Source organism: Humulus lupulus, chromosome 3, assembly GCF_963169125.1.
Source record: "Humulus lupulus chromosome 3, drHumLupu1.1, whole genome shotgun sequence".
In the NCBI taxonomy this organism is placed as follows: Eukaryota; Viridiplantae; Streptophyta; class Magnoliopsida; order Rosales; family Cannabaceae; genus Humulus; species Humulus lupulus.
This window is the reverse complement of record NC_084795.1, coordinates 239,245,009-239,258,619: the sequence shown is the minus strand read 5'-3', so window position 1 is coordinate 239,258,619 and position 13,611 is coordinate 239,245,009. Positions and strand designations below refer to the sequence as shown.

The 13,611-nt window shown below is 35.4% G+C and overlaps 2 protein-coding genes across 3 annotated transcripts; both read right to left on the bottom strand.

Annotated features, from left to right (window-relative positions):
* Positions 1 to 2,786: 2,786 nt before the first annotated feature.
* LOC133823507 (uncharacterized) lies at positions 2,787 to 5,205 on the bottom strand. Its single transcript, XM_062256310.1, has 5 exons — positions 4,699 to 5,205; positions 4,447 to 4,605; positions 3,787 to 3,868; positions 3,494 to 3,658; positions 2,787 to 3,232 (listed from the first exon to the last, which is right to left on the bottom strand). The coding sequence occupies exons 1-4, from the start codon at positions 5,065 to 5,067 to the stop codon at positions 3,513 to 3,515; spliced, it is 756 nt and encodes a 251-aa protein (XP_062112294.1). The 5' UTR covers positions 5,068 to 5,205; the 3' UTR covers positions 2,787 to 3,232; positions 3,494 to 3,512.
* Positions 5,206 to 5,559: 354 nt separating this feature from the next.
* On the bottom strand, positions 5,560 to 8,573 carry LOC133823505 (pentatricopeptide repeat-containing protein At2g20710, mitochondrial-like). 2 transcript variants are annotated; one of them, XM_062256309.1, is made up of 3 exons: positions 8,113 to 8,244; positions 7,344 to 7,422; positions 5,560 to 7,155 (listed from the first exon to the last, which is right to left on the bottom strand). In XM_062256309.1, the coding sequence occupies exons 2-3, from the start codon at positions 7,353 to 7,355 to the stop codon at positions 5,956 to 5,958; spliced, it is 1,212 nt and encodes a 403-aa protein (XP_062112293.1). In that variant the 5' UTR covers positions 7,356 to 7,422; positions 8,113 to 8,244; the 3' UTR covers positions 5,560 to 5,955. The 2 variants fall into 2 exon arrangements, with proteins under 2 accessions (XP_062112293.1, XP_062112292.1); XM_062256308.1 differs by lacking the exon at positions 7,344 to 7,422 and having other exon boundaries at positions 8,113 to 8,573.
* Positions 8,574 to 13,611: the final 5,038 nt, after the last annotated feature.

The following is a 13,611-nucleotide window of genomic DNA, read 5'->3' as shown; positions in this document are numbered from 1 at the left end:
CGCCCTACTTCCTTAAAGCCGTTACTAAGTGAGTTTTTAAGACAAAACAGTGTGCAATGAACTCGCTAACCGAGGTTTTGAAACAAAAGTGTGACTAATTAAAAGTTAAGGCTGTAATCTTAGAAAAACGCGTTGTTTCAATAAAACTTCTAGTATTAAACATTTGGGATCCCAAAATAAGGTTTGAAAACTATTTACTTCTTAAAATAAGTTTACAATTGATCAGTTACAAAATCATAGATTATTACAGCCATTTTCGAATAAACCCCCAACCAAAGCAGTCGGGCAGGCCAAACATGTACGCGTCGCTTCACGCTCTCCGTACTCATGGTTGGTTGACGCAGCCATTGCCCTTACCTGCAACACGGAGCACCCGTGAGCCGAGCCCAGCAAGAAAACTCATGCAGAACATAACATATGCAATTTATACAGTTTATCATAATAGATAATCCACATATAAACAAGTCAACCATTAGACTGAGCAAACACGGCCGTGCCGCCCCAGAAGCCTTACCAAAGCCTGGGGTTTCGGTCCTCACCGTAGGGATACCACATGTATCCACCGGGCCCTGCCCTGACTATAAGCACCCCATGTGCTAAGTGTTACTTCCGGCTCCGCTGCCGTACCCGGCCTACGCCGCACTCGGCCCTTGCCGTTCATTCCATTATAATCATATATAGCATGAATCAAGCAACATTCAAACAAATGCCAATTTATTTAAATCTGCACCCTAACATGTAATGCAATATAGGGCCATGCCCGGCAATCATCTCATCATGCAACATGCAATATAGGGCCGTGCCCCGCAATCACACTATGGGCCCATGCCCTATCCTACGGGTGTTATAGTTTTCTTACCTGTATCCCGAACTTCACAATACACCAAAGTCACGAGCACGGTCCTCTAGCACGAGCCTCTCCAATAGCCTAGTCACAACACACATTAAATAGTTTTTAATGCTAACCAACCCAGAACCACTTCCCGGGACCAATCCCGCACTCTCGGGACCTCTAAAACCTTAAAACAACACCCCAGAGACATCCCTCGAACCCCGGAGCAAAGGCCTAAAATTGCCAAAAATGATATCCTAAAATTGGCCTTGTGCCGCGGCACCCAGCAAGACAGGGGCTCCACGCCGCGCCACGCCTTCGCAGACCCAGAATTCTGGGTTTTCTCTTGCGTTTCCACCGAGCTAAAACCTTCCCAAATCATACCAAACCAATACCCAAACCCCAAAATCAATTTAAAACTTCAAATGGACCATCTAACAACCCATAAACATCATCAAAGAAATCCAAACACACAATCAAATCCCCAAAATCCACATCCTTGATTTCAATTTCAGAAAAATAAAAACTCAAAGTTCAAACTTAAACCATGCTCAAATTCCTTAACCCATAACAGAAACAAGCCTTAAATTACTTAGAATCCATACCTTGAATGAAGAATCCAACCCTATGCTTCCTTGATCCATCTCCTAAGTCTTCAAATTTCAGCTCCATCACTCCTCTTCTTCTTCTTCTCCTTCTTCTTGCCCTAGGTCTCCTTCTAGCTTTTCCTTTCTTAATTTTAAACAAAACCACCAAAATGACTAAGCCCCAAACCGTGTACCCCATATAACCCAGCTGCCATATATCAAATTCCCAGCCAAATGACCATTTTACCCCTCCTTGCCTATCATTTCCCAACTAAACCTCAAGGGCACTTAAGTCCTTTTACTTCTATTTCATTTCTACCATTTTCTATCTAGAACTTGTTACTCTCAGCAGTAACTAATGGTTACCCAGGTTACTCAATCACCAATAACCATTACCCGCTAAATCTCAATCTTAACCATAAAATTCCCAAAGTACCCCTAGGCTCCTCCCGAGCCGGGTATAGAAATCCCGTTGTGACTCTTAAGTTAACTAGCTCTCTAGGACCGTCTCGGCACGTGCATCACAACAATAACACCACACTCGTGTGGTACAATTCACAGAATACAATTATCACATATATGCCCTCAGCGGGCTAAAATTACCAATTTACCCCTATCATGCAAACGGGGTCCACATGCATAATTATTTCACCTAACATGCATACTAACCACGTAGTCATGCATCTCGATGTTCAATTAGTCATATAACATGCTTTAAATCATAATCATGCATTTAACTCATCAAATCACACATAAATCCCAACATGCCCTCCTGGCACACTAATCAAGGCCCTTAAGTCTTATTAGCGAATTTGGGTCGTTACAAAAATGTAATTAGTTCTATTGTTTTTGGTTTTGAGGAGCTTTCTGTTGCTTCTTCTGTAGTGTTTGTAGTGAGTTGAGGGTGTATTTTGCTGGTTGATTAAAGAAGTTTTTCTTCTTGATCAAAAAAAAAAAAAACAATTGAAAATCAAATAAATCATTAAAATGAGAAGTAATATGAGAATATTAAAAATTTAAACACATGGAAGTACTAAACTATGTAGTTTTTGCAAATAGATGATATCAATTGATCGTGTACCAAACTATGTAGTTTTTGCAAATAGATGATACCAATTGATAATTATTACAAACAGATGGTACCAAATTTGTATTTTAATAAAACACAGATTACTAAATCATCATTTGCCTAAAAAATCCTGACAAGTGAAAAACTTTATGATGAATTTGATAATATCTGTGAAGTTTTTTACAATATACTAACAAATGAACTAATATGATTTTAAATCCAGTCTCCATTAAGATAATTTTTGTTTTGGCCATGCTAGCATTCATAAGAAAATTTATCATGTGTTCTGATCATGTAATTGAAAAAAATAAAAAAACCAATCATATAAGCCAAAAGGGGCGATAGTGTTTAATATATGAGCGCATATATTTCCAACCAGGAAGAATATGGAGAAACTGGCAGAATTCCCACCCTGCGACCTTTTTTCTTTTCAGTTGCGAGCAGGTATATAAAACAGAGAACAAGAGCACCAACTTAAAGAATCTTAGGAATAGTAGAGAGGTGAATACAATTAGGCCATTATCCACATAGGGTGAGGTTAAATTAAGTGACTCCTTAATTTTCTTCCTCCAAAACACTTGAAATAAGCAAGTTACAAGAACAAAGAGATGGTCACCCCATTAAAGCCATTGATACTGCATTGACAAAGCTTGAAGTCAAGATGAAGGAATCTCATTGTCATCTTTCTAGAACTGAATGATTTTCCTGGAAAATAAGAATTGTCTCTTTGTCCCACCAATGAATCTGTGGAAAAATTTAACCACATAAGATGATATCATGATTCATGGCTCCCCATGCAACTACTTATCTATATATAAACCGTATTTGAATCTTTTATACAAGTCACAATGGGGACACCAGAGTCAAAAACAGCAATTAAGAAAAAGAAAAAAAAAACTGAGTTCTTTCTGGGAAGTACTTGAATAATCCCAAGTACGCATACATATTAAAGTTGTACAATACATTAACATAGTTGCTTTTCTTCACAAGAGTGTACAAACTTACAAGGCAGGGTCAGCTATTTCTATTTCTCCCACCCTCCTAATCGTGTCCCAGGATCATAGTTTGAGAACACCCGAAACTCGTTTCCAAGTTTGCTGGAGTGTCGCGGCTTGAAACCACAAGGCTGCAAACCCATGAGCTCGGCTGCTCTATCTTTTTGCACCTCTCCTGCAAATCGATATTAAACAGATTACTTCACTTAAACCTATATCTTAGGTAAATGCACCAATTCTAGTACGTTACAACATATTTCCGATGAGCATAATAAAACAAATCTATGAACTAAAAATCTGTACCTGTAAGTAGAAGCAAATGAGACTCCTTATTTCGTGCAAGAAAAGAAATACTATCCGCAACTTTCTCCAGGCACTCCTTGCTCTGCCACCAACATTAAGATTCACTTAATAATTAATATTATCAGCTTGATCAAACATTATAGATACTAACTACTAATTTTAACATCTGAAAGGATTAATCAAAGCGCCATAAAATGTAACATTGGAGATATGAAAAGCATTGGAGGAGTATTCAGTCTCAACCATAATCCACAAAAAAAAGGCCTTACCACAAGCAAATCTCGTGAAGCAGCCACAATCGAATTGCTTGGTAACTCTTTCATTTTTTCCAAAGAAAATTGAAAGATTTTTTTAAAAAAAGGTGTCGTATAAGAAAATCCTCACCATTCTTTCACTATTGGAAACCAAAAGAAAAAAAATTGAGGTGCTTTAAAACCAAAATGAAAGTGTAACCAACCACGCCATAAACCCATTAAAATACTCAATTTACAGATAACAAATCATCTTGAAAGTTGTCAAGATCAATCCGTGTTCATCATTGTTAAAAGATAACTAGAGCAAACAAGACTCTTTTGAAAAATGTTCAGTCAAAATTCCAAACCACAAAATTCAAAATGCTGAAAGTTGAAACTTAAGCAAGAAGCATATAAATTTCCTCACCAGGTAAGGAGGATCTGCAACCACCACATGGAAAGCATGCTTAAGCTCCATTGGCAATTCTTCAGGTTGGTTATAATCATAGAACGTAAAATCACCACCATATTGTTCAAAACGCTTGTCGTATTCAAGAAGTTGCACTCTCAAATTCGAATCCATATTCTGAACACATACAATCAAATTAAAAAATAAAATAAAAAGCAGACCCTAAAATCAAAAACAAAAAATGTAACAGCTTTGGAAATAAAGTATTACTTTGAGATAAGCATAGAGAGTGGGGCAAGCAATGCAAGCGATTCGAGGAGATCCCAAATCCGAGTCAGACGAATTCAATTGGCAGAGAGTGAGCACCTCTCGAACCAGGGTCTCGGCAGTGTCGGGGTCGTACCAAAACTGGCTGAGCCTCCAGTCCTCGGAGACCAGAGCCACCGAGGAGCCACTCTGACCATCGTTCTCGTTGGTGGGTTCGGCAACGGGCTGGCTTTGCTCAGCCAAGAACTCTCTGAGAGCAGCCATGGCTTGGGAGCTCAGCGTCGGTGGGTCATCGTCGTTGTCTTCGTTGGAGGGGTTGGTATGGTTACTCAGAGAGTTGGGGTTAGTGGGAAGCTCAAGTTCGTCTTCCATCGTTGAATTTTTGTTCGTTCGGTTGCGGTGCAGCGCCGGAAACGGGTCACTCTCGTTAGGGAAAAGTCTGAGCTGAGTTAGCCAAACAATTTGTTCAGTTAGCCTTTGAAAGTTTCATGTCGTTTTCTAGATACTACATATAGCATACACTACGTGTTTAGAGAACGATATGTCGTTTAATTGAAGGAAGGAATTTCCATCCACTCCCCTAAATTTTGTGCCCCAATTCATAAAGCAGTGATATTTTTTTGCGTAACTGATATTATAAGATTTTTTTCATTTTAGTTTCGCTGTATTACTGGAATAATTCAGTCTTTTCCTTAGTTTTGGCCTCTAATTTATGACAAAATACAAAACGCTAATGTTAAAAAACATCACAGTAATATAGTTGCCGATCCACCTCACATGAGGATATGGTGCTCAAAATGTCCCATAACAATGCATAATATGTAAATTTAGTAGTCTTTGAAAAACATGTATGACATGCGTAGATTAGCATTGAAAGACGTCTTGCAATTACCACCATCGAAATACGTTAGTGTTGAGAGCATCTCTATTCTTTATTGGTCACCATGGGAATGCCCTTAGGAATAGGACAGCTCCAAACATTTAAGTGTACCAAGTGAACAGTTTTTTTTTTTTCCTAAATAAATAGTTTCACCAGATAAACCCATAAAAGAATATACCCTTGATCTGAATGCAAGCTAATTTGCTTCCACATTAAAGTATCTTACAAAGTAATACAATTTCAGGTACTTAGTCAGTGAGTTCGATCAAGTAATTTTCTGGTTTCTGAGCTTCGTTGGTTCATGGACCTTGGTAACGAGTAACTACTGCCAAAATACCAATTTCTCTATTTCCTTAGATTCCTAAAGTTCACAAGTTCCTCTATTTTCTTCCATCCCTTTGCCCTTTCATATCTTTAAGTAGTTTTCTGTTCTTAATTACCCTTCTCTTATCATTTTCAACATCCGTTGCCGAAACTTCATGGACACTGAAACCCTTATACTTAAGTAGCCTTATTATTTCTTCCGCTTCCTCTACATTTCCTTTCCTTTTCAAGAATTCCAAACACGCAACTAAATTATCCTTGCTCGGCTTCTGCGGAGGTTCAGCAACAAAAATTTCTTCTTTGAGTGCTTCAACTGCCTTGTCGATTTGGTTATGCATTATGTAACCTGTTGTGAAATGATTCCATGTTTTTGCATTTGGTTTCTCATTCTCTGATATGACTCGATCAACCAAGGTTTTAGCCTGCCCTAGAAGACCTCTCCTGCAGTAACCACCGATTAAGGCGTTTGGGATTCGAATGTCATATTTTGCCTTCTTGAATTCCCATTCCTCAAAGATCTTCTCAGCACTTCCAATGTCGTCAAGCTTCAACAGTGAGGTTATCATGCTTAAATATCCCTTATTATACACTTCATGCTTCATTTTAAAATGTTCCCATAGTCTTAATACTTCTTCTTTCTTCCCTGTGGCTGCATATTGTGTGAGAAGGCACTCAAATGCTGTACTCAAATTCTTGGCAGTTAACAGAAGTTCCTCAGATTTTTTCAGCATTGCGAAAGATTTTTCCACAAGCCCAGCTTTGATGTATCCATTTGCTGCAACAGAATAAGTCAGCCAATCAATGGTAACTTCCGAATCAGATGACATCCTTGTTAGTACATTGTCAATTCCCGTCATATTGGCATCTGCTACATATGAACTGAGCCAGATGCTATACGTAAATTTGTTACAAAGAATGCCCTTTTCATCCATTTCTCGCATCAGGGAATCAATTTTTTCACGATTCTCAGTTTGATAATACAAATTGAGCATAACATTATACGGCATTGCTGTAATAGTAAATCCCAAATCCTTCATTTGCTGCATGATGACCTCTGCTTCCACCACCTGTTTGGCATACGCATAGCAGTTGAGTAGAGCACTATAAACCTCAGCAACTTTCAATTCTATTGGAATGTCGTTAAAATAATTCTCAGCTTGTTTTATCCCATGAACTTTTGAGATTAGGTCCAGCCGATTTGCAATATCAGTGTGTGTAATTGGATAATATCTTTTGTCAGACATCCACATACATACCTGCGAACGAAACAAAGAAATCAAAGTCACTTTCTCATATACGCTTATAAAAATAAAGAAAAAGCTACAAGAACATCTGTTTATGTGATCACATGAAATGTCTAGTTAGGATTTGGTTCATGTGATCAACAGATTCAAATGTACGCTACACTAAGGCAAGAAACACCCAAAACAATATAGATGCTTACAATAAAGGGCATGATTTATTGTTCATAATAGGCCACTCAAAAGTCAAGATCCCTTTCTTTTTCATATATTATGGTATTACTGCCGAGAAAAATGAGTGTTAGTGTTAAAACCACACAGACTCAAAAAGTCATAAAATTTCTAGTCATCAACAAGAACATGATTTCCAAGATCCTATATAGTCAATTCTATTCAATGATTCAACATGCAAGAGATGTTTCATTTTAAAAGAAATCACAACAGAAACCAAATGCCATGAAACTACTTTCTCAGAATCACTTTTCAAGCATTACCATTAGAAGAGGGAGCAGAAAAATTATTCAAAAGCTTATCTATCGAACTGCACGGAGGAAATTAAATATGGGTAGCGTAACAATCTAAGTGAAATTGTATATTGGAATTTCGATACTGGTTTCTTCAGAGCCAGTTGTATACAAGTGAAAATTAAACCTTAAGTTAAAGAAACTTAACACACTTCAAAAGCAGAAGCAGAGCTACAAGTAGCGTAATGCAAGAAATCAAGACAAAAACCAAAACCCATCACCAATAATTTATCATAATCACTTTCCAAGTGTAACTGCCAAATATGGAACAGAACAAGAATTCGATAAGTTTCCTATCAAACACTGGCATGGAGGAGGACAATACAGACAACATGACCATCTCTTTACAACTGAAAAGATAACATGTAAAAACCTTAACTTTCCCGCAATTTTCAAGCAACCAAACACAACTCAAAATTAAGAAAGAAGCACTAAGCTGGTACCTCACCTCAAGAGCGTGATTATAGCGTTTGTAATGCCTGAGGTCGTTGATGATGCCAACTAGGTCAAACCTATTGACTTTTTGACCTTCTTCGATCCACTGATCGAGAACCGGAACAATCGAAGCCGAATGTAGATTGGGCAATATTCGACGATACAGAGTCCGCATTTTACCATCCCGGAAACGATCCTCGGTAGTTGCAGCTGTGGTGGTGGTGGTAGAGTAATAAGAAACACTCGAGACGTTTCGAGTTCTTGAACGGGAGCACCATTTCAGTGCAGAGTTGATGTCAGAGTTCTTCATTGCGGCTGACGATGGCGGAAGAGCACAGATGCTGATCCGGAGTGTGGACCACTGTAAAGGACAGAACAAACAAACAGCAAAAGCCCTACAAACGCTGCCGTTTCATGATAATTTCTGTTTTCACAGCAAGACTGATGTTCATTGATTACATCAGTCAAAATATTTGACAGAAGGCGGAATAACGTTGTGCAAGTAAATTGAATTCATTAATAGTAGTAAGTCCAAACTTAATTAGTCCATTATTATTGTTTGGCAAATTTTATTTTTTATTCCTAATAATTTTGTAAATTTTTTTAATATGCTAAGGTAAATTACTATCCCAAATACATGATAATTTTAATTTTTTAGACAAAAATACCACTAGCATTCAAAACACTCATTTTTTCTCTCAATCCAAACTTTTTCTCTCTAACATTTTTCATTCTTTCACTCCCTCTAACATTCTAATTTTGTAGATCTCAAAAAAATACAAAAATTAAAAAAAAAAAAATCATCTGAAACCAACATTTGAGTAAAAAAATATGAATCTTCAAAATTTTCGTCAAATTTTAGTGCAGAGCATCGAAATTGCATAAAAAAAGCATGGTTTTGGACAAAAATCAAGTTTTCATGAATGCATCAAAACATCATCGATGCACTATCGATTTTGCATCAAAACACTATCGATTTGGCATCGAAACACCATCGATTCTACATCGAAAAGTCATCGTTTTGGCCAAAAAACAAGTTTTCATGATTGCATCACAAGAGCATCGAAACACCATCAATTTTGCATCGAAACACCATCGATTTTGCATCGAAAATTGCATCGAAACACCATAAAAAAAATATCTAAATTGCATCAAAACGATGCATTTTCGATGCAATTTCAATGCTCTTACGATGTAATCACGAAACCTGATTTTTGGCAAAAATAATACTTTTTCGATGCAATTTCGATGCAAAATCGATGGTATTTTGATGTTCTTGCGATGCAAACATGAAAACTTATTTTTTCGCCAAACGATGCTTTTTTGATACAAAATCGATGGTGTTTTGATGCAAAATCGATGGTGCATCGATGATGTTTCGATGCAAAATCGATTGTGCATCGATGATGTTTCGATGCAAAATCGATAGTGTTGCAATGTAATCATGAAAACTTGATTTTTGGCCAAAACAATGCTTTTTCGATGCAAAATCGATGGTGTTTCAATGCTCTTGCGATGCAATCATAAAAATTTGTTTTTTGGCCAAAACGATATTTTTTCGATACAAAATCGATGGTGCATCGATAATGTTTCGTTGCAAAATCGATGGTGTTTTGATGTTGTTGCGATGTAGTCATGAAAACTTGATTTTTGGCTAAAACGATGCTTTTTCGATGCAATTTCGATGCAAAATCGATTATCTGTACTGAAATTTGAGGAAAACTTTGGAGATTCATATTTTTTCACTCAAATGTCTGTTTCAGATGATTTTTTTTTAATTTTGGTATTTTTTCGAAATCTACAAGATTAGAATGAGAGAGAGAGTGAGAGAATGAGAGATGTTTGAGAGAGAGAGTGAGAGAATGAGAGATGTTTGAGAGAGAGAGTTCAGATTGAGAGAGAAAATGAGTGTTTTAATGTTAGGGGTATTTTTGTCTAAAAAATTGAAATTGTCATATATTTGTGATAGTAACTTATGTTGGTATATTAAAAAAATTCACTAAATTATCATGCATATAACATGAAATTTCCCAAATGACATTTTTTTTAAAGTTATTTTGTACTTTGATATAGTTTTGATCATTTTTTGTAAAATGAATCCTGTCCAAAATTTCGACTGGAGTATCGGAGGCCATTTTGCAAAAAAAATATCAAAACTAGACTTGAATGTAAAATAACTTCAAAAAATATGTTATTTTGCCAAGGAACCCAATAATTATTAGTTTTTTTGTAATTTAAAAATTAATATAAAATGACACATTGTTATTTGTGAATACTCATTTGGTACTTGTAATTTGTTGAGTAAATTTGAGCTAGAGTACTATTTTATATCAGTTTTTAAATTAGAAGGCACCTGATGATTATTATTGAAAACATTAGGAGTATTAAAGTTGTATTTCGTTAAAATACAGTATCAAATAAGTATATTCTCTATTTTATTTAATATTGTAAGAATAAAAATTGAATATTAATCAAAGAAATTAAATATGATTATGATATATAATTTTAAATCCAAATTGAAATTCTTTTATATTTCTTTTTTATTAAAAAAATATATGGATCATTTGATAAAATAAAAATAATAAAAATTTCAAAGTTATTATTTTTTGTAAAGTTGCATTTTGAATAATGATAATAGTAAATAATTTTATTGTTCTCAAGAGATAAGAAGCGATTGGTTAAAGATTGTAGAGCTTTCTATTCGTTTTTTTAAATAATAGAAAAATTATTATTTTTTGTAAAGTTGCATTTTGAATAATGATAATAGTAAATAATTTTATTGTTCTCAAGAGATAAGAAGCGATTGGTTAAAGATTGTAGAGCTTTCTATTCGTTTTTTTAAATAATAGAAAAATTATTATTATACTTTTATTTTCAAAATTTACATTTTAAATAAAGAGAATAGAAAATAAAATATATAAATTTAATTATTGAAAATAAAAATAATTTATTTTTACAATTTTAAAACATTGACAAATAAATTAAATTATAATTTAGTTATAATAGATCATATTACATATAAATATAAATATGTATTATATTTAATCAATTATACATATTTAAATACACATTATATATTATTGACGTCGTTTTTCATCAACTTAAATCTGAAGAGCACTAAACAATGAACTAAGAAAATAAGAAAGAATAATGGGAGTTTTATGTGGTTCAGTGGTTAAAATTTGTCTAGTTCACGAGTCAATATTATTGATTGGTGGTATTCTCTCAAATCTTTTACAAAGCAATTTAGTAGAGTGTTCTCAGTACCAAATTGTGCATGTCCACAAATGAAATTCTCCAATCTATTTATAGACTGGTTAAGAAAAATATATTTCCCTTATTTCGGGAAGTTACAATTCAAATTTGAAATAAATACAAATAAATGCATTAATTAAATAATATCCCATGATAATTGGGATTTAATATCAGATAATAACAAATCCCTAAGGAATAGGGATTTCCTAATAGTGGTTGTGTGTAAAATGTGTTGCTGATCTCAAAGGCAAGGTTTACGCTATTCCAAGATTGACCGCCACTTCGAGCTCGTTATTCTGGTCAGCCTCCTCCTTAGCCAGTGATTCTACCGAGCTTAACATTCGAAGATCAACATCTTCGAGCTTGCAACGAAGGCTCGATTACACTCATATGCATTAGAGAAGGTTTATCATTTCGAGCTCGAGCCTGCTGAACTAGTGCTCAATCGCCAATAAGAACAAGTCAATAATCATGCAAATTTATACAAGTGTTAAGCCCTAACTTGTTATCTTCGAGCTTACGCTTTACGAGCCTATATTTTGAGGCTCATTTATGACGATTTCGAAATTTGGGTGTAACATTTTGCCCCCTCAAAAGTGTTGGTTCAAATCCTACGAGAATGAAACTTTTGAACTTCACTTTTCGAAAAAACGTGCCACCTACCACACTCGATTATGGACACACGTCACTTTGGAATTGCACACCAAGAGTACTCAAGTACTCCTTATTTCTGCACATGTTATAGAACCTTTTTGCCACCAGTTGACACAATTAAATGTGACCCTTTGGATCTTCTTTTAATCCAAATTAAGGGCCCCAATCATTTCGACCATCGATATCCCCACAAGGGTATATATATTCACACCCTCCTCCATCTTCATCATTTTTACCTCTCAGAAAACTTGAACCAGTGAAAGAAAGAAGAAAAACCATAGCTTTCTTTGCATGTTCTCTAAACCAAAGAAGCAAATCCATTCCAGTACGTTTAGCTCCATGAAATCATTCTTGTTTCCGTTACTTCTGTCGACGATCTCATCATATCCACGAACAACTTTGTGTAAGTTTATGATCCTTAATCTCTTGTTTTTCTTTTTTACGTGTTTCTTTCGTAAAAATGTCATTCCTTGTTTTTACCAGATTTCTAAGGCCTTTGTTGCGATAATTTTGCTATGCAAGTGCACACAGTCGCGAACTTGTAATAAAATGGTAAAACCAAGTATCGTCCTCAAGGACTGAATTATCAATTACCAGTCAATTAATCTCTTGTTCTATTTGAAGAATTAAAATTTCTTGATTTTTGTAAAATACAGCAAAAGAATCGATAGAGTGCAGAAATAATAATCGACAATTAAATAGAATAATAACTAATAGTAAAAACTCGTAATTCAATCACTGAGAAACAATTAGAATATTCAATCTCATCAACTATCCTTCCTATTATTCCCTAATGCCAAGTATGAATTCTTCTTATTTTTACCTAATTCAATTAACAAGTTGAGACAGCAGCCTATAATCATTCTATGAATTATAAACTCAACCTAGGTGACAATTTCCTATATTTCTATGGTAAATTGAACCACAAAGGTAGCATTAAATTCCACAACTTAATAACAGTTACACAATTAATTCAGATACTTTCGTTCTAAATTAGAATTATGTCCAATATAACCACAGCATAATTAAATCTCACTTCTCAGATTTTGACTTAAAAACATATATATATATATATGACTAAAGATGGCCAATCAATAATCAATCTATAAGAACAGGTTATAAGGAATTGAAGAAGATTGAAGAAGAGGAAATTAAAATTGCATTAGGTCATAATAGAAATTCAAGTGATTCAATTGAACATCCTAAACAGAAAATTAGTTCATAGTCATAGTGCTAATCACAACAGAATTTAAAGATAACATCAAGAAGAAAAACATGTAAAAATACTCTAAGCTTGAGCCTTCAACACCAGAACTCCTCCCTTCGTCCGTACGTCCTTCTCTCTTCTTTTTCGTCCTTTAAAACCTAGGATTTTTAGATTTTAGAGAGGCGGGCCGCGGCTCTACATACACTATGCCGCGGCCCGTGTCAAAATTTTTGGGCATACTATCCTTTCAATGCAGCGGCTCTCTGAAACCATGCCGCGGCCCGCATCATTGTCTTCTGGGCAAAATGCCCATCCATGCCGCGGCTCTATCTAGCCATGCCGCGGCCCGAAAATGTCCTCAAAAACCATGCTTCTGTTTCTCCCCCTAGCCGCGGC